This window comes from Protopterus annectens, chromosome 12.part0, assembly GCF_019279795.1.
Source record: "Protopterus annectens isolate FY-2018-M chromosome 12.part0, PAN1.0, whole genome shotgun sequence".
NCBI lineage: Eukaryota > Metazoa > Chordata > Ceratodontiformes > Protopteridae > Protopterus > Protopterus annectens.
The window spans coordinates 1,524,109,327-1,524,135,034 of record NC_056746.1 but is presented as its reverse complement, the minus strand read 5'-3'; the positions used below and the strand labels follow the sequence as shown (position 1 = coordinate 1,524,135,034).

The 25,708-nt window shown below is 41.6% G+C and overlaps 1 protein-coding gene across 2 annotated transcripts in view; it reads right to left on the bottom strand.

Moving 5' to 3' along the window:
* XYLT2 (xylosyltransferase 2) overlaps positions 1-25,708 on the bottom strand; it is a 1,085,626-nt gene that overhangs the window by 281,867 nt on the left and 778,051 nt on the right. For both annotated transcript variants that reach the window (XM_044090487.1, XM_044090488.1), the window contains exon 9: positions 5,185-5,380. In XM_044090487.1, coding sequence (XP_043946422.1) covers positions 5,185-5,380 — 196 coding nt within the window. The remainder of the gene's footprint in view (positions 1-5,184; positions 5,381-25,708) is intronic.

Sequence of the window (25,708 nt, the reverse complement as noted above, 5' to 3'; positions counted from 1 at the left end):
AAATACACATAAATACACAAAATCATACTCGGAGGCTCTAAACAAAAACCTGCAAAAGCATCAGAGACCTCCAAAGCAGACACCCAAACAACCTGCATCTCCCGTCACAAACCAGACAACACATAAAACACAAAATCAGTGTGCCGCACAATCACAGCCCTTAAGGTGAAATAACATACCTAACACACTTGTAATGGGTGACTCTATAGTCAGGCACACTGACATCCCACTCACTAGGCTGGACAAGCAGAAGGTTATTGTTAGCTGCCTGTCGGGAGCCAGAATCCGCCACATAACACAAGCACTCAGGTCACTCCAGAACAAGTACAAATATGACTCTGTCATTGTTCATGTTGGTGTGAATGACCTGAGACATATCTCCCTGGATTACATGAAAAGAGACATGGAAGAGTTCTCTGATCATGTAGCCCAGGCTGGTATGACCCTGACCCTGAGTAGCATCCTGCCCTCACCAAGAATACCTCAGTATAAAGAAAAAATTATCAATTTCAACAATTGGCTAAGCTTCTGGTGTCATTCAAAGGGGATCCAGTGTCTGTCAGCCTGGGACGACATGCTCGACAAGCCGCATTGCTTCGCAAGAGATGGCTTGCACCTGTCACCCCTAGGCTTTCGAATACTGGCCAAGGCTCTTGCTACCCCCATAGTGCCTTTTTTAGGCAAGGCTCAAAAGTCAAACCCACCTCCGTAAACAGCAAAATTAACAAAAAACTGAGGGTTATGCTACTCAATGCCAGGAGTTTAAATCTCAAAATACAAGCACTCGACACACTCCTCAGTATGGGGAAAGTAGTCATCTGTGCAGTAACTGAAACCTGATTCAAGGCTCTAGAGAGCACCCCAGCACTACTGGGCTACAACACATACCATGCGTTTTGGCCACAGAACACGGACTGAAACATAAAAACGAGAGGCTGTATCCATATTCATCAAGGATACCTACACCTCCAGGTTAGTGGCACAGCATGATACCTCTGAGAACATCCATGTGCAACTAACATCGGGCAAATACGCAATGCAAATTGTGGCCTGCTACAGATCACCCTCCATGACCCAGGACCACCACTCCGCCTTTCTGGAGACACTGGAAAACATGAAGGTCCTACCAAACACCCTGATACTGGGCGATTTCAATTACCCTACCATTAACTGGGAAAACTACTCTACTACAAACTCCCAGGGACCAGCACTTCCTGGAATTCATCAACTCAAATGCCCTGGATCAGCTGGTAAACTCCCCTACCAGAGGAGAAAACATATTAGACCTGGTCATCACCAACATGGGCAACAGGTGCTCCACACCTGAGGTCAACCCGTCACTGGTTATATCAGACCATAAACTAATCACTCTGTATGTCCACACCCCACCACCACCCCCAACTAAGGAAACCACAGAAAAAAAAAAACTTTTCTAAAGCAAACTTCACCTTACTTATGACAGAGGCGGTAGGTTTCACAGCCCCCACGCTAAAGGATAACACTGTCCAAGATGCAGAAACCTTTATAAATGCACTCTATGAGCACCTACACAAGGATACATGGATCGTGCCATCCCTAGCAAAACCAAGACTTGCTCTTCTAAGAGAAGGAAACCAGTCTGGTGGACCCCCTGCCATAAACAGCCTATACAATAGGAGGAGGAAACAAGTTCAGGAAAAAAGCAAATCCTAAGAAGGAAAGACATCCCTGATCAGTATCAGTAAGAAACTAAGGTCCTTCATAAAATCATCCAAGGCCAACTTCGACAGAAAAATAGCCAAGGATTCAAAAGATAACCACACAGCCTTCTTTAGCTATGTTAAGAATCTAAGTGGCAACTCGCAGATATGCACTGGACTAGTGTAAAATAGCAAAAAATATACTGAACCTACTGATATTGCCAACATCCTGGCAGACAGACTCTGTGAAAACTTCACCCCCCTCTCACCCCCAAAAGGGCCCACAACAATATTGGAAAAGTGTAGTGTCCCGGAAATCATAGACGCACAGGTGAAAACAGCCCTTTCAAAAGCCAAAAACACAGCGTCAATGGGGCCAGATGGTGTCCTAGGCTGCATCTTGCATGAACTACAGAACAAACTAACCCCCCACCTAAACACGCTGTTCAACCTCAGCCTCTCCACAGGCTACACGCCCATAGAATGGCGCACAGCAACAGTTATTCCACTCCACAAAGGAGGGGCCACAACTGACACTGGTAACTATCTATAAGCTATCTATGGTAAACTATCTATAAGGTAAATATATAAGCCTGACTAGCCTGGTCTGCAAGGCTATGGACCGTATCATCATGGAACTCATTAACAAAGATATTGGGAACCTCCAAACACTTGACCCGACCCAGTTCGGCTTTAAGGGCAGATCATGCTTACTAAACCTGGTTGACTTCTTCGAGACAGTCACCAAGGCCATAGAAGAGGGAAAGGTGGTTCACACAGCCTACCTTGACCTCGCCAAGGCTTTCGACAGAGTTCCTCACTCGAGTATTACAAAAAAACTCCCCAGCCTGAACATAAATCCCTATGTCATGAGATGGGTTGCCAACTGGCTTACAGACAGAACTCACACGGTAAGAACAGCGGGCTCCAGATCCAACTGTAAACCAGTCACAAGTGGTGTCCCGCAAGGCTCGGTCCTGGGACCCCTACTGTTCAGCATATAATTCTCAGAAGTACAGACAAACACAGGAGGACTATGGCTAACCAAGTTTGCCGATGACTGCAAACTGGGAACCATAACTGACTCTCCGGCTGACACGGACATCCTCCAAATGGGCCTTACTGAGACGGACACCTGGTGTAAAAGTCATGGCCTCAAGCTAAATGCCAAAAAATGCATAGTCATCCAGTTTGGGAAAAACAAAACACCCACAAATTACCACATAGGAGGCAGCCCCCTTAATACAGAAGGGGTAATAAGAGATCTGGGGACCCAGGTAGATAGTAATCTCTCCTTTGACAATCATATTGCCAAAGTAGTTAGGAAATCCTTCTATGTGGCCCAGCTAATTACTAAAGGGTTAGCATCTAAAAATAAAGAGGTTATAGTGCCCCTCTACTCATCACTCATCAGACCCATCACAGAGTACAATGCCCCATTTGGGATGTACCTCACAAGACACTTCCAACAGCTGGAAAGACCACAAAAGTACCTCACCAAGAGGATTACTGGCCTCAAACATATGTCCTATGCAGCCCGACTGAAAAAACTCTGGCTGTACTCAGTGGCATATCGCTTACTCAGAGGTGATCTCTGCCTGACTTACAAAGCCATGTCCAACTCAGAATTGATGGACATGCTCCACCTAAAGAAATCCAAGTCACTGCGAGCCACACGCTTTAGTGAGCTAAACCTCGCCAAAACAATAAAAAGAACATGCTGGAGGGATAGATTCATATCATAGAGCTCCCCATGCTTTGGAACAAAATTCCAAACTACATTAGGCAGAGCGCCTCATTAACAATCTTCAAGAGAAACCATGACGAGTGGATGGGTAACAGAAAATACACCCCTGGGATCACTTCATTGGCTCTGCTTGACAGAGGATCAGTTAATTAATCAATGGGGCTGCGAAAGCCGACACACTCTGGCTAGGCTTATAAATGCCCTCGGTCAGATAGCCTAGTACCTACCTATGAACCTAAGAAAAGCTGTCGCGCAACTACCATATGACATGGAAGTCTTAGTTACGAAACTTTTCAGCCATTTCTCAGGTTCTACTACAAGGATCAGAGAAATTAAATATTTCTTGGAGTTCTGTGGTATGGAATTTGAGAATCTTTTAAGGCACATGAGAAAGAGGTACCTCTCACTCCTACCAGCTACTGAGACAGAAGCAAAAATCATAAGTGAAAGTAATAATGGCTGATTTGTTTCCAGCATACAAATGTGTTACACAGCCTGTAAAACGTTCTTGCAGAAATGTAAACAGTTTTGGAATTTTGTGAGTTTGAAGTTCTGCCTCTACCTTCCCCCTCCTTTCCTTACTTATGTCAACCGCTGCATGTTTTTTTACTTGCTCTCAGTGGTTATCAGATTTCTTGACCTTCAGAACACAAAAAGCTCAACAGGTTTATGGCCCAAAGTGAGGTAGGGAAATACAGCTGCAAAATATAGTAAACAGCTTTGTGATCCCAGTGAGTATGAAGTAACAAAAAAAAGCGAGAAGTGGGATCATACGAGGTTACTAGGCTAATGGTCGAAGAGCCTCCAGGTTTAGCCACTCATGCCCCAATTTTCCCAATTATCAATATCCGTGGACTAGGCTTTGGTATATGCCTATGCCTTAGGGCATCTACAAGCTGCCACTGTCCATATGGGACACAGGTGGTTTTAACAACTCTGTAAGGCTACACAGGGCTCAGTGTGACATCCTTGAGCATACTATGTATAGCCTAAAGCTATGGCACAGCAGTATGCACCTTATCCCTTCCAGGAAATTATACATAAACATGAAAAGTCTTTAACATGCCAGAACAGGTATATATGAAGTGCACCTCTGTGTAGTAATAACATTAACATACACTGTAAAGTTACCGATACTGTAGCCCAAAACAGTGGCAACATCATAAGGCTACTACCTTGACTGGGTAAAGTCAATTCAAACACACATCCATGTTGTTTTCCTTAGCAAGAAACTTACAAATGTAATAGGTGAAATGATGCACGACCAAGAGAGTCAAATTCCTAAACAGAGTATCTGGGATTGGAAGAAACTGCTACATCATGCTTTAATATGTGCAAGTATAGGGATTCGACTGCAGAATGGAAAATACACTCTGGGGTAAGGAAATGTTATGGCATAGCTGTTCTTTAAGTGCAAGACAAACCACATAAACCAATGAACAGTGAAATGTGTATACACAAATCAAATGACAAATGCGATTTAAAGGGGGGGCAGGAAAGGATGACATGTAAAGAAAAAATTATGGAAGTCAAAGAGGGGGATTCAAATAGAAATTAAGAAAGTAGATATTTTGGGTAATTAAAGAAGCAACACCACAAAATGACATATGGTAACCCTCTAGAATGAGTTTCTTCTGGAAATAACTGTATATTTAAACTGACACAGCAACAACAATACTATGGTGCCATGTCTGATAGCTCAACATGTATTTTTCTCCATATATTAAATATTTCATTAAATAAAAATTTTGTGCTCACCTCCAGGGACTGCAGACGCTCAAATTTCTCTCCACTATTTACCAGCTGAAGCATCCCCTGTGGCAAAGCCCAGATCTCAAAAATTTCTGCATTCCCCGTTGCCATGTTCTGTAGCTCTTGCAACAACAAATACCCTTGGAAACGATCGTTGTGGAAGTATAAGTGCACAGCAAGTGGGTAGCCTGCAACCTGAAAGCTAGACAGAAATAATGATTGTTCAGTCATATACATCCCATGCTCACACTCCAGGTGTCTCTTCTGCAGGCTTCAAAAGTACTCAAAGCACTTTAACACTTAACATTGCACACAAAATCTCAACTTTGTTTGCATCAGGAATACATCAAAGGTTATTTATTGACAGAAAGAGTTTTACTGTACTTTTCTCCCACCTTCAATTGACCACTCAGCCCTAACAAAATGCAGCTACCACCTACACTGTAGCACACAGTGTCACACTGCTCACCTTAATTAACTACAGGGCTAGAAGGCTCAAGAGCAGTGCACATAACCCCTGCCAGAGCATCACTAAGGTGGACATCGTGGTTTTCTAAAAAGATTATGTGCTGTTATTCATTCTAACATTATAAAGCAGCCCTGTGTAAGCACAAAAGTTGCTCACAGATTAGCAGTCTGACCTTTCATTATCATATGGTGGTCCATAAATGCATTCCCCTTGGTACTTCTCCAGCATAGTTTACAGTCTGGATCAATAAGCTGCTGTGCTACAACAAAGGTACAGACTGACGTTCTAGTGTTGCTCACTTCTGCTACTCTTGCTGTATATGAATGTCTGCACGTCCCTCTGCTACTACTTCCTTCACCTCTAACCCTGCTATACAAATGTAGCCATTATACTGTTCATGACTCACAGAGTATAGATTTTGGACTACTGTAAGACAGACCTGTTTGTATTTCAGTCTGCGTGGTCAGTTAATGTCCATGTCATCTGCTCCATCTATTTATTTGCATCTCTTAGTGCTGCCTTTAATTTTATGTCTCACTACCGGCATTGTACTCTACATATGCTGCTCCTGATTTTGTGTTAATCACTGTATGTACGCTGCACCTGATTATGTGTTACAGTATTGCAGTTGATGTACGCTCCTTCTCCTTCTGTGTTACAGCACTGTACCCTAAGTGCACTACTCTTGATCCTGTATTACGGTGCTGTATCCTACGCATGCTATTCTTCATTTTGTTACAGCTCTGAACTCTACATATGCTGCTCCTGATTCTGCATTACAGTGCTGTATCTATGTATGAGTTTCCTGATTCTGTGTCACAGCACCGTACTCTAAGAATGTTGCTCCTGATACTGTGTTGCATTACACTCGATGTACGCTGCTCCTCATTTTGTATTACAGCAATGTACTCGATGTATGCTGCACCTGATTCTGTGTTAAGGCACTGCACTCGATGCACACTGCACCTGATTCTGTGTTACAGCACTGTACTAGATATACATTGCTCCTGATTCTGTGTTACAGCTCTGTACTCTAGGTATGCTTTTCCTGATTCTGGGTTAAAACACTGCACTCTAGGTACATTGCTCCTGATTTTGTGTTATGGCTCTGTACTCTACGTGCTCTGCTCCAGAATCTGTGTTACAGTGCTGTACCCTACATATGCTGCTCCTGATTCAGTGTTACAGCTCTGAATTCTATATATGCTGCACCTGATTCTGTGTTATGGCACTGTACTCCATGTATGTTGCTCCTGATTTTGTGTTACTGCAATGTACTCTATGTACACTGCTCCGTACTTTGTGTTAAGACACTGCAGTCTATGTACACTGCTCCATATATATATATATATATATATATATATATATATATATATATATATATATATATATACTGACCTGATTTTTTACTTTTTCAAAATCTGGTAGCTCAGTCTCTGTTATAATTGTGGTTTTAAGCTCCACCCAAACCTCCTGGCCTCCTCATCTGCCTGCAAGTTCTGTACTGTAATATTATAATCCTTTTTGTCACATCTATCACCTGTAACAATTTGCCCACTCAAATTCCTAAAATGAAATACAATGGTACAGATTCAACCAGATACACTTGCAAACAGAAAAAAATACACGCCACAGAGGGTCCACAGATGGTTTAGAATCAGTATTTAATATAAATTTAAAAACATTATGAGCTTTTGTCTTGAAGAAAAGAGACTTTATCAGAATAACACATTACCAACACAGCAGTATATATGTATAAGCTAAACCCACATCTCATTGGTTGTTAATTAAATTAATTCTTCTCTTAAAAAAAAAAAAAAAAAAAAAAAAAAAGGGTAGAGCCAGTCCATTTAATACAATAAGATCCTACAGCAAAATTACATTCACATATTTTTTTTCAACTGTTTCAGTTCTGAATAATAATCAAGTATCTAAATCATAATTTATTAGCCTTCATAGTCAACACAGCAGCAACAGACACATTCTTATTTAGCCCAGGGAGAAATGTAGCTCCCAATCTAAGTTGCCATTTAAATTTCTCTCATTTTTTAAAAAAAGTTTTCCAATCCCCCCTCTAGGATCTAATTTTATTTTTTCCAATATGCCAAAGCAATATGTTTTAAAAACACTGCATATAGTGGAGTGTTTCTACAAAGCAGTATTATCATTTTTGCTGGCTATATCATACATACATTCATAAATGTGTGTCCCTAGAGCATGCTCGGTCTTGCCAACATAAAATGCAAAACATCCCACACAATAAGCAAGATACACTGCTCTGTGTAGTACAGTTGCCATCCTGAAATGTAATTATACTATTAAGAGTATTCCCTAACTCCAGGGTCTGTTTAGTTGTAATACAGGTGCACTACTTACAACAGCCACATCTCGTAGCTCCTTCGGTCACCTTGGTATAAATACTCAATTTGTTCTCCATTTATCTCTGGGCGTGGTTTTAGAAATAAAAATGGGCTCAGCCCCCACCAGTTGAAATAACTCAGGGTTAATTCTAAAAAATGCTACAGCTTTTTTTCTAGTAATGTCTTTAATCTCTCTAGAAAGATGATTATGCTCCACAACTAATGCCCTTTCATATTTGTGCACGGTTTTATTTTTTAAGAAAGAGAGACCATTAGAAAGAGATAGGACTCACAATGGTATTAACACTAAAAAAGTTAACTTTGTTGAAGGAGATAATCTCCCAGTGGGAGAACAGAGGAGAAGGGACTGTTTAACTACACCAGCCTCTGATTCTGGGGATATTGAGGTATTCTCAGATGAAAATCAGGATTTTTCGGGATTTAAGATGCTCAGAGCATTTGATCTACATTTGACCCAGGGCAGAAACCCCAGAGGTCCCCATATCACAAGAATCAAAAGAGGGGAAGGGGGCTCTTCCAGTAGAACAGGGAGAATTTTGATTACCTAATTTTAAGAGGTATTTCAGAGCTATACAGTTAAGGTTCCTATGCATAGCACACGCAGAAAACAATAATTCAAAGTGGAAAGGGATAATGTTGAAACATGGGGGAAGCTCAAGAAACAAGGAGAGACTGGGATTTTGTATGCAGCCTTTAAGGAGAATAACAATAATCATACAGAATATTATATCCATAAAGTAGCAGAAAGTATTCTAAGAACTAAGCCAACAAGAAAATGGAGAAAGGAGAACCTGCCGATAGGGATGACTGCAATTAGGGATGCAGACAATAGGCAAGAGGGAGCTGGATAAAACTGGCAAAGGAACCAAGGTATTGGGAACACATAACCAGGGAGGGAAAGGTAACAGAACGGGAAAAGGCCAAGAATTTATTTGGACTTTAGGTTAGAGACTGCTTTCCCCATCAAGGACTGATATCAGAGTATACGCAAAGAGAAAGAAATAGGGGGGTCCTAAACGAAAGACCAGCACTGGTAGAGTTTTCAGTAGAATCTAGAACAGAAGCTGCCATTAAAAAAGGGATAAATTAGTAGAGCATATAAAATATTGCAAGATAACTATAAGAATCAATCAGAGAAGGTAAGAAGGATTGGGAAGAGACTGTGTAAACAATGGGAGGATATAAGTACGTTTTCCAAATACGCAACAAACCTAGAAGATTTAAGATTTTTGCTTGAAAATGTTTACACAGATATTTTTACAACCCAAGTAGACTCCAGATAATTTTTCCTCAGGTAGACAGCAAATGTTGGATGTGTGATAGGGAAGAAAGAGGTATTTGGGAACATATTTTCTGGGGGTGTGATGGGTTGGAGGACTTTAATGAGTTATGTAATGTTTAACTGAAAATGATTGGGTAAATTTTAATTGATGTACAATGTTTGCAACTGGGAGTGTGTCAGTATGGTTTGTGATGTAAAATGCAATTAGGATTGTGTCGGTGTGGTTTGTTTTCATTTATATAAATGTATGATTGCTTATGTCATAAGTGATGGTTTAATACAGATGTTTCTTGTTTAAAAAAGGGGGGGGGATTGAATAATTTATGTAATGTTGCTTAGGTTATATTATATATAGCAATAAAAAAATACACTTTATGCATCGCCGCTTAGCTAGGGTTAAACTTTTCCTGGCGCCATAAAGTCTGCTCTTCAAATATTTCCTTAGAACTAGCCAGTTTTTTAGTTTTAGCACTCAAATCTGTTTCTTTGAGCTCAGCACTTGTTCAGAATTCATTGTAAGCACTAAACAAGCTACAAATTACTACAGCACTCAACTTTTCTACAGGAAAACAGTTTTTAGTACTTAATTAATAAGCACCTATCCAGGCACCCTCTCCTCCTACCACCCAACACTACAACCTGTGAGAGATGCACTTATATAGCCAAACTGGAAGCTAAGTTCTCTTCACCCAAGACTGGACTAGACAGTCAAGAGGAGAAAGGTAAACACTTGCACCACATCACACTCATCACATAGTCCCTCAAAAAGTACAGTTGTGTACACTTACCATAAATGTAGATGTTCGAGTGTATTCACTGTTGCAGTCATTACATTTGGGTAATCTGCTGGCAGGTTGCCCTCAGTCGGCCTGATTAACAAAGTCTTGGGTCCTGCATCGATTGCTGTCCCATTTTCCATGACGGCAGGTCGTCAGGGGTATAAAACATGCAGCCGATGCCATTACATCAGTTTTTCTTGCCCCAGATGTCAGGTGCCCCCCCCAAATGGGGAGCAAAAAAAAAAAAAAAAAAAATATATATATATATATATATATATATATATATATAAAATTAAAAACACAAAACATATACCTCCAAACAAAAGCAAATACAGCAAAAAGGCTTTTAAGCATAGTAAAAGAAAGTAGAGACATAGTAAGAGAAAAACAGGGGGCTGGAGGGAGGGTAACCAGGACTGCAACAGTGAATACACTCGAACATCTACATTTATGGTAAGTGTACACAACTGTACTATGTTCTTTGTGTTTCACTGCTGCAGTCATTACATTTGGGTAGATTCCCAAAGCTATGGTTGGGAGGATGGATTTATACAGCATTAGGACCAGCTAAAAGGCCCTGCAGGACAGCAGTGGTAAAGCCAGCTCTGGATTTAGAGAAGAAAGGTAAATGGTAATGTTTGGTGAACATATGAACTGAGCTTCAGATAGCAGCTTCTAGAATGTCTCTGGTAGGAACACCTCTGAGAAGGCTGTAGAAGTAGATGCAGCCCTGGTGGAATGAGATCTGATCCCCTGGGGGGATAGTTTTACCATGGTGCATATAGTAGAAACGAATACAATGGCTTATCCATTTGGAAATAGTCTGCTTTGAAATAGCCTTTCCCTCTGCCCCTGCAGCAAATGCTACCACTAGTTGGTCTGATTTTCTTAGAGATTTTGTCCTGTTTAAGTAAAATCTAAGTTGTCTGTGTACATCCAATGAATGCAGAATCCGCTCCCCCTTGTTCTGTGTTTTGGGAAAGAAAGTTGGCAAATGAATGGTCTGATTAAGAGCCACACTGGATACCACCTTAGGCATGAAGTATGGATTGGTCCTGAGAAACACCCTGTCCGCATGAAAAATAATGAAAGACTCCACTGCCATAACAGCCTGTGATTCAGAAATCCTTCTAGCTGAAGTGACTGCTAAAAGGAAAGCTGTTTTCCAGGAGATAAATTGTAAGTTTGCAGTAGCAGTTGGCTCGAAAGGAGGGAGAGTGAGCTTTTCTAATACAAAATTGAGGTCCCAGGCAGGGGTTGGAGCTCTCCTTGGTGGTCTTAAGTTTTTGGCCCCTCTGGGATGCTGCTTTAGCAGAGGATGAGAGAAGAGGGGAGGTTCCGTGTTGTAATGAGCTGAAATGGCAGAGGCATGGATTTTTATGGAAGAAAAGGACAGGCCCTTGTGAAGCATCTCAGTTAAGTATTGCTGTGCTTATTCCTTGTGATTGGTTCCAAGCACAGAATCTTTTCCATTTGTCAGCATAAAATTTTCTAGTACTAGGCCTTCTCGCCTACAAAATGACATCCATCACAGGTTTGCTAAGGGATGCTAAGGGTGAATTTAGGTGATTAGCCACGCTGCAAGATTCAAAGCTTGGAGCGGAGTGTGCAGAATTTGGTTGTTCTGCTGAGACAGTAAGTAAGGTGTCTGAGGCAGGTGCCACGGTGGAAGGTGTGACACACTGCGCAGGAGTGGGTACCAGTGTTGGCGAGGCCAGTCTGGAGCAATCAGAATCATTTTTAGTTTGTCTTGTTTGACTTTTAGTAGAACTTTGGAGAGCAGAGGCAGAGGAGGAAAAGCATAGACAGATAGGTTTTTCCAGCTAAATGATAGAGCATCCCCTGTCTAGGCTTTTTTGTGATGAGTTGTTGTGCAGAATGTGTCCAACTGATAGTTCTGGGGTGAGGCAAAAAGATCTATGACTGGACAACCCCATTTGCATGTCAACATGTTGAAAATCTATGGTTCCAGTTTCCATTCATGTGGGTCCATGAAATTTCTGCTTAGTTCATCTGCCAGAGTATTTAGCTTTCCTGGCAGGAAATGAGCTTGTTGCTGAATTTGATAGGTCAAGGCCGTGTCCCACAATGCCATGGCTAGTCTGCAAAGAGGGTAGGAGTGTGTACCCCCTGCTTGTTTATGTACCACATAACTGTGGTGTTGTCTGTCTTTAACATTAATTGTTCTGGATGAAGGTAGTCCTTGAAGGCAGAAACAAAATAAAATATACTACATCCGATACACTGAAATAGGAAAAACAGAGCACGTTTATTCATACATTAAGTGCTTTCATCTCAAAAGAGAAACTTCATCAGAATACAGACATACCAATTATCCACATTTAAATATAAACTGAATCCAATGACTTCACAAACCCTGCAATCATGTTAAAGAAACACAGTCCTACTAAAGTTTAAATGTAAATATAAACTTACAGAATAAATCCATAACGTATTTTGCTGCCATAAAGCTATTTGATTAATTCTTTATATACATGAACACTATTAATTGCAAACAATAATGTTGTCTAAAAAGTATTTATTAAAAAATATTTTTAAAAATTTATTTAAAAAAAATGTATTTTATACATATATATATATACATATATATATATATATATATACATATATATATATATATATATATATATATATATATACACACACTTGTAAAATTATATTCTACCACCTATTGGCTCTTTTTAATAACATGGGGGCTATTGACACACTGTCATTCAAACCTGGTGGTAACATAGCAGCTAATCTCAGCTGCCACTGAGTCTCTTTCTTTTTTAATATATTTTTGCAGTCACCCCCCCCTCTTGGATTAATCTTTACAATATCTAGAATTCCAAACACAAATTTATCAAAATCGACACAAGTTGCTGCATGTTTATAAAGAGCATTAGTTATTTTTTTATTTCTCATGTCATTTAAATGTTCATATATTCTATTTTTCAACATACGTTCAGTTTTTCCCACATAGAAATACCCACTTGATTTACACAATGCCAAATATACCACTCCCATGGTGTTACAATTTCCCTTCTTAAAAAATACCTTACTCTTGATGTTGTTGTTTAAAACCAAAATATTCTGTTTATTGATATATGAACAATAAGAACACATACCACAAGCCTGTGTACCTTTGTTTAACCACCATTTGATTTTCTATCCTTTTTTTCAACAATTGTTTCATGTTGAGCCCCACTTTGTTTACAAACCTAGGTCTTTCCCTTACTTTGTTAAAAATCTCCTGATTAGTCCTAAATATATTCCATTTTTTTTCCAGTGCTTTTCTGACCTTATCCGTGTTCACATTGTACTGCAGAATACAAGCCTTACTGAAATTATTCTGCTTATGATTAATATGTATATTTTGATCATCTGGTATCAAATTTGAACTGGTCCCTAAAAGTGGTTTGTATTTACTCCCCCATTTGTCATAAACCTCTTTAAGAATCTGACTCAACAAGTCCACTGGGTATCGCCTCTCCTGGAACATGTTGGAGATGTTAGCAAACTCTTTGGCTAAATCTTCTTTGCATGAAGTCATATGAGCTACTCTAATGGCCTGCCCCTTCACAATGCTCTTCTTTTGCCCTAAAGGGTGATTGCTTTTAAAATGCAGATAGGCATTGCAAAAAGTATTCTTCCTATATACTTGTGACTTAAAATTTTCCCCTTCCTTGATAATAAATGTGTCCAGATTAATCCCTTTCTTATCATATTGATATGTGAACTTGAGAAATTCAGTGCCAGAATTGAGGTACTGTACAAATTGTGGAATTTCTTCTTCCAAACCATTCCAGAGAATAAAAATGTCGTCCAAATATCGGAGATATAATTTAATATGTCCCCAGAAAGGGTTTCCTATAATATGTATACTCTCCCAACCCAAAAGTACCAAATTGGCATATACGGGTGAGCATACTGCTCCCATAGGGACATCTCACACTTGCTGATAATATTCACCCTCAAACCAAAGGAAATTATTGTCTAACACAATACCCATTAATTCAGACATGAGGTTAACCATGTCACTTTCCAACCCTGATGTTTGAAATAGAACCTGTTCAAAAAGAGCTAAACCCTCTTCTTTGGGAATACTTATGAACAGGTCCTTAACATCTAAAGTAAGGAAAATAACCTCATTAGTCCATAAATCCTGCCTTATGCATTTCAAAAATTCCCAGGAATCCTTTAACAAATGTGGGGTCCTATTCACTACATGTTGTACACAGGAATCAATAACCACTGCTAAAAGATGAATTTTGGAACCTCTTGCAGCCACAATGGGTCTAAATGGAGGTTTATTGATATTCTTATGTATCTTAGGTATACCAAAGAATACTGGTACAACAGGCTCCCTTCTATAAAGAAAATCATATGTATCCACATCAATCCTTCCATCCAATAAATATTCCTGTAAATAGGAATCTATCCTAGAATATGCAATATTAATCTGATTCCTGGCTATCCCAATACATGTATTATCATCGAAGAGCAAATTTTGCATTCCATTAGAGTAGTCCAAACTACGAAACAATACCACCCCACCCCCTTTGTCTTGAATCATAACACGTAAATCCTTGTCTTTTTTTAAATCCTTTAAAAGTTCATATTCTCCTTTAGTTAAATTCCACTTAATACCCCTATGGTCCACAGAAATACTGTAAATATCTTCTATTACCAACCTTTCATATGTCTCAACCAAGGGGTGTAAAGTTGGATAATATAAACTTCTCTTCTTGGGTACGGAAAAATCACTACTATTGGGAATATAATTATTTTCTTTATTTTCTATAATAATATCTAAATTTAATTTCTTTGTATAAAACTTTAAATCCACAATGTTGTCAACCAAATCTCCTTTCATAGAAGGAATAAATTTGATACCTTTTGAAAAAAGTTTAAAATAATCTTCAGTAATCACCCTATCTGAATAATTGTAAATAGTGAAACCTTTCCACTTATTAACAATATTATCCCCACAATGCACCATCTCCATTGATGGTTCCATGACTTATACATGTTCCTCCTGGGTGGGTAATAATTCCTGTTGTATTCCCCTGTCTCTGTGTAATACTATGCCAATCTCTCTGAGCGCCTGACCACTGGAAAATCCTCACCACCTTCATTCATAGATTCATTAGCCACATCCCATCTTTCATTATTTCTAACAATATCACTGTATCTAGGGGACATATGACCATCCCCTTCCCTAACATAGTTATAATCAGAAGGTCGATACACATTTCCACCAACTGTATTATTACACCCACTAATTTTACCTGTTTAGATTATGTAAACCTGCTTATTCTGATAACATTTCTGGTCCCTTTCTATTTTACGTTTTTTTTTCTTTTGAAAAATGTTATAACACCTTTTGTCCACCTTATCTAACATCTTAAAATATAAAGTACTGTAATGTGAAAATAATAAATCATTCTTGATTTTTTTATCCAATTCCTGTACTTCTATCAAAACCTGTTCCTTTTGCTTTTCATAATACAATATATTTTTTTTAATCAATCCCAAACCAATTTCATCAAAATACTGTATAAAATCAGACATAATTTCATCAGTATATGTAATACCAAAAGAAAACTTGAAAATTGTGGCACATTCCTTAACAAATGACAATGGTTAAAATATGCTATGTCCATTTCTATTGTCTTATATTTAAACAGTCTCTTTTCCATATGATAAATTAAATCCCTTAGTGAAGCAATGTTTGTTATTGAAAAGTTCTTCTCTGGGGCTTTCTTGGTTAGAAAATGCATATTTCTTTGAAAAAACATTGTCAAATTTACTGTTTGCATCTGTGTTTCTTTAACATGATTGCAGGGTTTGTGATGTCATTGCTTTAAATTTATATTTAAATGTGGATAATTGATATTGTATTCTGATGAAGTCTCTTTTTTGAGATGAGAGCGTTTAATGTATGAATAAACGTGCTCTGTTTTTCCTACTTCAGTGTATCGGATGTAGTATATTTTATTTTGTTTCAGTCTTCCTAGGATTTAGTTTTAATTTGTACTGGTATAGTCCTTGAAGGCTGTCCGTGCTTTCTGTACAGCTAGCATCTCTTTCTGATTGATATGAAGGTGCATTTGATTTGGGCTCCGTTTGCCCTGAATGCACTTCCCTGCCAGAAGAGCCCCACAAGCATAGTCTGATGTTTCTGTAGTTAGGGTTTGGGTGGCAGGGGGTGGAGTGAATGGCAGTCCCTTGTTTTGGTGGCAGGTCTCTGCCCACCATAGGAACTCTAGTTGCAGGCAAGGTATGATAGGAATCATTGTTTCCAGGCTGTGACAAAGTTGACTCCATAAACTTTTTAAGTACCACTGAAATTTCCTCATATGCGGTCTTGCATATGGAATTATAAAAATGCAGGAGGCCATGAACCCCAAGGCTAGCAGGATTTTTGTGGTCACCTGTTTGAAGTAAGTTACCAAATGAATTTGCTTTTCTGGCGTAAGGTAAGCCATCCGGGCAGTTGTATTCAAGCTTGCATCCAGGAATGTAAGTTTTTGAGAGGGTACCAGTTGTGATTTCTTTTCGTTTATGGTGTACCCTAGACAAGTTAAAACCCTTTTTACAAACGCCAGATGCTTTAGAAGAATGTCCTTGTTTTCTGCCCGAATTAGACAATCGTCCAGGTATGGATATATTTTGAATATGTCTTTGCCTGCAAAATGCAATTACTGGAGCCAGGGACATTGTGAAGACCCTGGGCACAGTACATAAGCCAATGGGCAGTGCAGAGAACTGGTAATGCAAGTAGCCTGCTTTGAAGCAGAGGTATCTTCTGCAAGATTCCCTGATTGGGTTATGCAGGTAAGCCTCTTAAGTCTAGAGTACAAAACCAGGCATCTTTGCCTAGTATATGAAGTAACTGTTGAGTCAGCATCTTGAATTTTGGAATGTCCAGAAATGTGTTTAGAGTAGATAAGTCCAGAATTGGACGCCATGATTTGTCCTTTCTGGGTACCAGGAAAAGTCTTAAATAGAAACCTTGTCCCTTTTCCTCTTCTGGTACTGGTTGAATAGCCCCCATGTTCATGAGGTACAGTACTTGTTTCTGGGCCACTGCCCACTGATTTGGGGTCAGGTCTGGCCATCCGTTTGGGATTGGCAAAGTACAGTTTTGTACCTACCATAAATGTAGATGTCCGATAGATATGCAACTGCAGTCCTTACATATGGGTTGTCCTGCCTCAGGCAGCCCTCGGTCGGCCCGATTCCAAAGTCTGGGTCTGGCGTCGGCTGATGTCGCCTCCTCCCCAACGTCAGAGCGGCTGGGGTATAAAAGCATCAGCCAACGCCATCTTCCTCAGTGTTTCTTGCCCCAGATGCCAGGTGCCCTCCAAGGAAGGCTAAATTTAGAACTGGAGAAAAATTTCCAGACATACACAATAGCAATAAACAGATACACCATAACAGATATCCCCAGCTAAGTATAAAAGGAGGGAAGTGGACCCAATACACAGAGGGGTAGGAGGGAGGGAAAACCTGACTGCAGTTGCATATCTATCGGACATCTACATTTATGGTAGGTACAAAACTGTACTATGTCCTTCAAGAATGCAACTGCAGTCCTTACATATGGGTTGAATACCATAGCCAAGCTGGGGGTGGTAGGCTCTAAGATAAGGATGGTGTAGCTTAAATGCCCTGCAGGACTGCCGAAGCAAAGCCTGCTCGGGATCTGGAATATAAAGGCAGGATGTAGTGCTTGGAAAATGTATGCACGGAGCTCCATGTAGCAGCTTCTAGAATGTCCTTTGTAGCCACCCCTCTTAGGAAGGCTGTGGAGGTGGCTGTAGCTCTGGTGGAGTGTGGCCTGATATTGGCTGGCACACCCTTTCCATGGAAAGAATAACAGAATCTGATGCAATGTCCAATCCATTTTGAAATTGTTTGTTTGGAAATTGCCTTTCCTTGCACTCCAGCAGTGTATGCTACAAATAGTTGGTCAGACTTTCTGTTGGCCTTTGTTCTGTCCAAGTAGTAGCGTAGTTGTCTGTGTATGTCCAAAGTGTGCAGCAGCTTTTCCCCTTTATTTTGAGGATTGGGGAAGAAAGTAGGCAGGTGAATTGCATGATTTAGAGACACCCTGGATATCACTTTTGGCATAAAAGAAGGATTGGTTCTTAAAGAAACCCTGTCCTGATGAAAAATGAGGAATGGAGGTACTGCCATGAGGGCCTGTATCTCCGAAACTCTTCTTGCTGAGGTAATTGCCAACAGGAAAACTGTTTTCCAGGAAAGAAATTGCAATTCTGAAGATGCTGCTGGTTCAAAAGGAGGAAGAGTTAATTTTTCCAACACGAAGTTGAGGTCCCATGCAGGCACTGGTGGTTTTCTGGGAGCTTTGATATTCTTTATCCCTCTTAGAAATTGTCTTAGCAAAGGATGTGAAAACACAGGTGGATCAGTGTTGTATTTTGCTGAAATTGCTGAAGTGTGTATTTTTATGGAAGAATAGGAAAGTCCATTATGCAGCATTTCTGCCAAGTATTCCAGTATCTGTGGGATGCTCATTACTGATGCATCTTGTCCCCTGTTGGTATTCCAGATGTTGAATCTTTTCCATTTGGCTGAATAAGTCTTTCTGGTGGAAGGTCTGCATGCTTCCAATAATATCTGTTGAACTTCCTTGGAGAGAGAGAGATGTGGGGAGAAATCATGGAACCCTCCAAGCTGTCAGCTGCAGAGTTTGCAGGTTGGAATGAACTGTCCTGTAATTGTGCTGAGTCAAGAGTAGAGGCCATTGAGGCAGGGGCCACGGCTTGGTGCAAGTTATGCTCCTTAGTAATGGATACCAGTGCTGCCTTGGCCAATCTGGAGCTATTAAGATGCCTTTCGGTTGCTCTGCTTTGATCTTCAGTAACACCTTGGTCATTAATGGTAGAGGTGGGAATGCATAGATTGTTAGAGAGTTCCAGCTGAATGAGAGAGCATCTATTCTCCAGGCTTGTGGATGGTGTGTCCTCGAGCAGAACTTTTTCAGATGATGATTGAGGTGGGAGGCAAAGAGATCTATGTCCGGCCTCCGCCATGCATGAATTATTTGTGCAAAAATGTCTGGATGCAACATCCATTCGTGCGGGTCCAGGATGTTTCTGCTTAGACTGTCCGCCAGAACATTGTCCCTGCCCGGAACAAACTGGGATTGCAGCTGTATGTTCAGTTTCAGGGACTTTTCCCAAAGAGTCATTGTTAGTCGGCAAAGGGGGTAAGAATGAGTACCTCCCTGCTTGTTTATGCACCACATAACAGTGGTATTGTCTGTCTTTATTAGCAGATGACCTTGTTGAAGATATTTTCCGAAGGCCTCGATTGCATGAATCACTGCTAACATCTCTTTTTGATTGATGTGTAGGTGTACTTCCTGGGGGGGTCCATTGCCCTTGAATGCATCTGCCCTCCATGTGCACCCCCCCATCCATGGTCTGAGGCGTCTGTTGTAAAGGTTTGGCTTGTTTGAGGTTTGTTGAAAGGCATACCTTTGTTTAACTGGCTTGCTTGGGCCCACCACAAAAATTCCCTTTGTAGACATGGGATGAGTGGGATAATTGCCTCTAAGTTGTGGCTGTGTTGAGACCATAAACTTTTTAAGTTACCATTGTAGTTTTCTCCTGTGTAGTCTTGCCAGTGGAATCAGTAGAATGCAAGATGCCATGAAACCCAGGGCCTGCAGGATTTTCCTTGCAGTCATCTGGGTGAGCTTTGCTAGGCTTTTGAAGTAATGTGGTAATTGTTCTTGTTTCTCTTCTGTGAGGTAAGCCATTTGTGATTCTGTGTCTAGTTTGGCTCCTAGAAAAATAATTTGTTGGGATGGCAGTAGTCTTGATTTTTGTAAGTTGACTGTGTATCCCAAAGCCTGTAGTAAGTGAATGACATAATTCAAGTTTGTTGTCAAGGCTTGCTTGCTGTCCGCTTGTATAAGGCAGTCGTCCAGGTAAGGGTATATTTGTATTCCCTGGAGTCTGCAGTGTGCAATTACTGATGCCAGGCATTTCGTGAATACTCTGGGCGCAGTAGATAAGCCAAAGGGCAATGCTAAGAATTGATAATGCTCTGACCCTGCAAGAAATCTGAGGTATCTTCTGCAACTGTGTCTGATTGGGACATGCAGGTATGCCTCCTTGAGGTCCAGAGTAACCAGCCAAGACCCCTTGCCCAGCATGGGAAGGAGTTGCTGTAGAGTCAGCATTTTGAATTTTGGTACAATGAGAAAAGTGTTTAGAGCGGACAAGTCCAGTATAGGTCTCCATTGCTTTTCTTTTCTTGGAACAAAGAACAGTCTTGAGTAAAATCCCTGGCCTTGTTCCTGAGGAGGAACCTTTTCTATTGCTTTGATTTGTATCAGCTTTGAAACTTGTTCGAATGCCTCTGCCCTTTGATTTTGTGGCAGGTTTGGCATGCCTTGACTTGTTGGTAAAGTATGGAAGAGGAACCTGTAGCCTTGGTCTATTATGTCCAGAATCCATTTGTCCTTTGTTAAAATGTGCCAATTTTTTGAAAATAAGGATAATTTTCCGCCTAAAGGTGCTTCTCTTTGAGCCTTGGTCGGCGGTGTCAAAGTCAAGTCATTGTGATTGTCCCTGTGGAGCAGGGGAAGTCCCTGCCCCACCCCTCTAATTAGTCGTTTGCCACTGGCGTCCCCTGTAGGAGCCTCTGTATTGCCCTCTTCCTCGGGCACGCCTGTTTTTTCCGCTTTGAAACTTGTCAGTGTCCGGAAAGGACCAATTCTTAGAAGGCCAATTCCTGCTGAACCTTGGTGGCTGAACCTGGAGGAAATCCTTGACTGTTTGCACTGATTTAGCCTTTTCCTCAATTGATTTCAACACACCCTGAGCATTAGCACCAAATAACTTGTGTTTTTCCAGAGGTGCATCTAGAAGCTTTACTTTAACATGATCTGGCAATGCCTGTTCTTTCAACCATGCATGTCTACGTATGATGGCCCATGTCATAGCTGCCCTACATGAAGCTTCCAATGCATCATAACCACACTGAAGAAAATGATTGCTAACCTGCTGAGTGTTATGGACCAAATCCTGCAAGGCCTTTCTATCTAAAGGCTCAGGAGAGGCTAACTTTTTTTGCAAATCATCCATCAAGAAATCCTGAAACTGAAACATATGAAAAAGGCAATTAAGGGCCCTCATGGCAAGTGCGGTTGAGGTATAAACTTTTTTGCGCCACCTCTCCAGGGACCTAGCTTCCCTGTCTGAGGGCAAAGGATTTTTGGCCGTGGATGTGGCCACCCCTTTGGGCCCCTGGGAAATAGTTTCTAGATCAACAGAATGGGCCTTGAAGAAATGCTTGTGAGTTTCAGGAACCCTGTAGTATCGGTCCGGCTTGACAGGAGCAGGGGGGAGAGAATCAGGAGAAGCACTCGAATCTGAGTACACATCATCCAGTACATCTAACACTGGAGGGATAGCTAAAGGCCTGTGTTGGGGAAGCTTAAGGAAGGTACAAAGCAGTTTCCTGGAGTCGGATAATTCCTGACCCTGCCACTGAAAATGCTCTCTCATGGAGTGGAGAATTTCCCCAAAAGAAATATCCTCAGGAGGAGAGGCAGAAGGAATAGATTCCTCCGCATCAGAATCCTCGTAGGCCTGGAAGGCCTCTTCCTGGGTATCTGAGTGATCAGAGTCACCAGAGGCTTCATCTGAAGAAAGGGTGTCTGTATGCTCAACCCTGGGCCTTTTGTCAGAAGGTGGCTGAGAACCTCTGTCAGGATGGGCCTGGGAGCCTCTGATTAAGGAAATTAAATCTGCAGCTAAAGTCATGATTTGCTTATCAGTAGTGGGCTGAGGCATAGCTTTAGGAGGGTGAGACTTAGCCAGGCTGGCAGCCTTAGCACGTGTGTAGGCCTTGATAGACATAGACATAGGGGGCCTAGCTGCCCCACGTGCTGGAGTAACCTTGTCCACCGGTATGGTCTCAGGCAAATCTTGGGCTTCAGTTACTGGAGGAAAATCAACAACCAGCACCGGTGCAGTCTCCGGGGCCGGAGTGATCGGTAAAGCGGTGTCGTCGGTCCGGAGGGGTGGAACAACCGCCTCAGAAGAGACCGATGCACTCGCGGTAGTTTTTGGCATGGAGTCGGTGGAAGTCGCGGGCCGAGAATGTCAGTCCCGGTCTTTCCGTTTTTTAGAACTAGGAGGTGTCGGTTGTTCCGACGGCATGGTATAGGAGTATTTATCGCCAAAAAAGTCTTCAGCAAACTCTGCCCGGCGCCTGAGTGTGCGCTTATTGAAGCAAGCACAGGCAGCACAGGCCGAGATGTCGTGGTCTGGGCCAAGGCAGGGGAGGCAGTAAGAATGGAAGTCCTTATGAGGTATTTGTTTACCACAAGACAAACAATTATTAACTTTATCAGTTTTTTCTGACATCGGTTGAGGCAAGAAAAGGTTCCCCAACGGAGTACTTAGCTTTTTGATGACTTCGGATACGTAAAACACAGGAGCTGACCGACCGGCACTTGCGAACTGCTTCTGCTTCGGGCACCGCGCGGCAAGAAAGACTGAGGAAGATGGCATCGGCTGATGCTTTTATACCCCAGCCGCTCTGACGTCGGGGAGGAGGCGACATCAGCCGACGCCGGACCCAGACTTTGGAATCGGGCCGACCGAGGGCTGCCTGAGGCAGGACAACCCATATGTAAGGACTGCAGTTGCATTCTTCAAGGACATCGTGTGGAAATGAAATCTGTATCCCTGGGATACTATATTTAAAACCCATTTGTCCTGGGTTATAAGTTGCCAGTTTCTTGCATAAAGTGACAGTTTTCCCCCCAAAGGGGTGGCTAGAAGGTAAGTGCTTGGTGAGTATAGAGGGAAATCATTGAGACTGTTTACCATAGGGAGGTGCCTTGTTGTTGCCAGATTTGGAGGTGGAGGCACCCCATTGTTTTGTTCTAAAGGTCCCTTGTGACTGAAACCTGGAGCCTTTGGAATGTCTGGGTTTGACTTGAGTGGCTCTCGAAGGAACTGGAAAGGACCAGTTCTTAGTAGGCCAGTGCCTACTAAATCTTGGGAGGCTGCACTTGTAAGAAATCTTTCACAGTTTGCATAGATTTAGCTTTATCTTCCATCTTTTTAAAACCTTCTTCAGCCTTATTACCAAAGAGATGGTCCTGTTGTAAAGGAACATCCAACAATTTTGCTTTAACATGATCAGGCAGAGTTTGCTCTTTGAGCCAAGCATGCCTTCTTAGCACAGACCCAGTTACAGCAGCCCTGCAAGAGGCCTCCAAAGAATCAAAACCACATTGCAAAGTATGTTTTCCAACTTGCTGAATGCAATAAATCCTGTAAATCTTTATTTTCCACAGTTGGAAATTAACAATTTTCTGTTTAAGCAGTCCCATGATATGCTGTTGATATTTAAGCATATGAAATTGACAGGTTGCAGAAGTGTAAACCTTCTTACCCCATCTATCCAGTGCCCTGGAATCTCTATCAGAAGGGGTAGGATTTTTAGCAGTAGAGGCCTTAATGTCCTTGGGACCCTGAGAAATGGTTTCAGGATCTGCAATAGGATTTTTGAAAAGGAATTTGTGGGAGTCAGGAACCCTATAGTATCTGTCTGACTTACAAGGAGCCGGAGGCAGAGAATCAGGAGCCATACTAGATTCTGAAAAAACATCATCAACAATGTCTAGAACAGCAGGTATAGCCAAAGGCCTATACTGAGGAAGAAGAAGAAGAAAATCCATAAGTCTCTTTTTAGATTCAGAGAAATCCTGACTTTCCCAGTTGAAACGTTCCCTTAAGGTATGTAAAGTTTCCCCAAAGCAAAAATCCTCAGGGGGAGAAGCAGAAGGAATGGAATTTTCTGCATCAGAGTCCTCATAAGTAGGTATAGACAAATCCTGTTCATTAAAAGAGTCATAAGAAATGGAATCCTGTTCAGAAGATTCATAATCAATGTCTTGCCTAGGCCTCTTAGAAGGAGGGGGTTGGCTACCCCTGATCAGAGTAATTAAATCTTCAGCCATTTTGATCATTTGTTTTGTAGGCATAGGGGCCTGCACATGTGGCCCAGGCGTCGTTTTTTTAGACATAGATTTAGATTTTGGCCTTGGTTTTGAAGATGGCGTCGGTCTAATATACAAAGTAGGCCTGAAAACATCCTCAGAAGCCGATGCCTGCACAGTGCCTCCGGACCCATCTAAGGTAGAGACATCCACGGGTTCCATAATTGAAGCATCTCGCGGCATACCAGATTTCGAATGGGTCTCAGTAGAGGCCTGCGAATCAGAAGTCGCTGGTATCAGGGGCTGCAAAAGCGCTTCACTGAGTCCCGGTGAACTGACGACTGGCTTAGGAGAAGCGTCCGTCAGTTTTGGACCTCGACGGCCTGTCTCTGTCTTTTTCTTTGTGTTTTTTAGGAATTCTGGTAGTCAGATTGCTAATCGAAGACATTTCTGAATAATTAAACCGTGAGCCAAAATGTTTAGAAGCAAAAATATGCAGACGTTTAATAGTGCGTTGATTAAATTTAGCACAAAACCGACAGCAAGGTATGTTGTGGTCAGGGCCTTGGCAAGGAATACAGTACAAATGAAAATCCTTATGAGGTATTTGCTTCCCACAAGTAATGCAATTATTAACTTTTAGTGACATCGGTAAGGAGCAAGAAAAAGGTTTCCCCAACGGGGGTACTTAGCTTTTAGTTCGATTCTGAAACTTGAAAACGAACATTTCAGGAGTCGGCTGACTGGCACTTGCGAACTGCTTCTACTTCGGGCACCACGCGGCAAGAAAGACTGATGTAATTGCTTGCATCGGCTGCATGTTTTATAGTCAGACGACCTGACGTCATGGAAGAAGGGACAGCAACCTTTCGCATGACCCAAGACTTTGTTAATCAGGCCAACTGAGGGCAACCTGCCAGAAGATTACCCAAATGTAATGACTGCAACAGTGAAACACGAAGGACATCCTACACCACCAAAACACACACATAGCAACACAAAACACACACCTACATCCACAGAGGCTCTCAATAAAAATCTGCTCAAGCAAGAGAGACCGCCAAAGTAGAAACACATGCAACCACCACCCCCCCCAACACATCCCAAATGACACACAGCCCAGAAACTCAGTGTGCCACTCAACCACAGCCCATAAGGCATAACAACGTACCCAACACTCTAGTCATAGGTGACTCTATAATCAGGCACATTGATGTTCCACTCACTAGGCTAAACGAGGAGAAAGTTACTGTCAGCTGCCTGTCGGGTGCCAGGATCTGTCACAACGCACACACTCAGGTCACTCTACAAGTACAAATACGACTCTGTCATTGTCCATGTTGGTGTGAATGACCTGAGACGTACCTCCCTGGACTACATGAAAAGAGACACGGAGGAGCTCTCCGATCTTGTAACCCAGGCAGGTATGACCCCAACCATGAGTAGCATCCTGCCATCACCCAGAATGATACCACAGTACAAGGACAAAATGATAGATTTCAACAAATAGCTAAGCTTCTGGTGTCATTCTAAGGGGATCCAGTATCTGTTTGCCTGGGATGACATGACTGACAGACCACAATGCTTTGCCAGAAATGGCCTGCACCTGTCGAC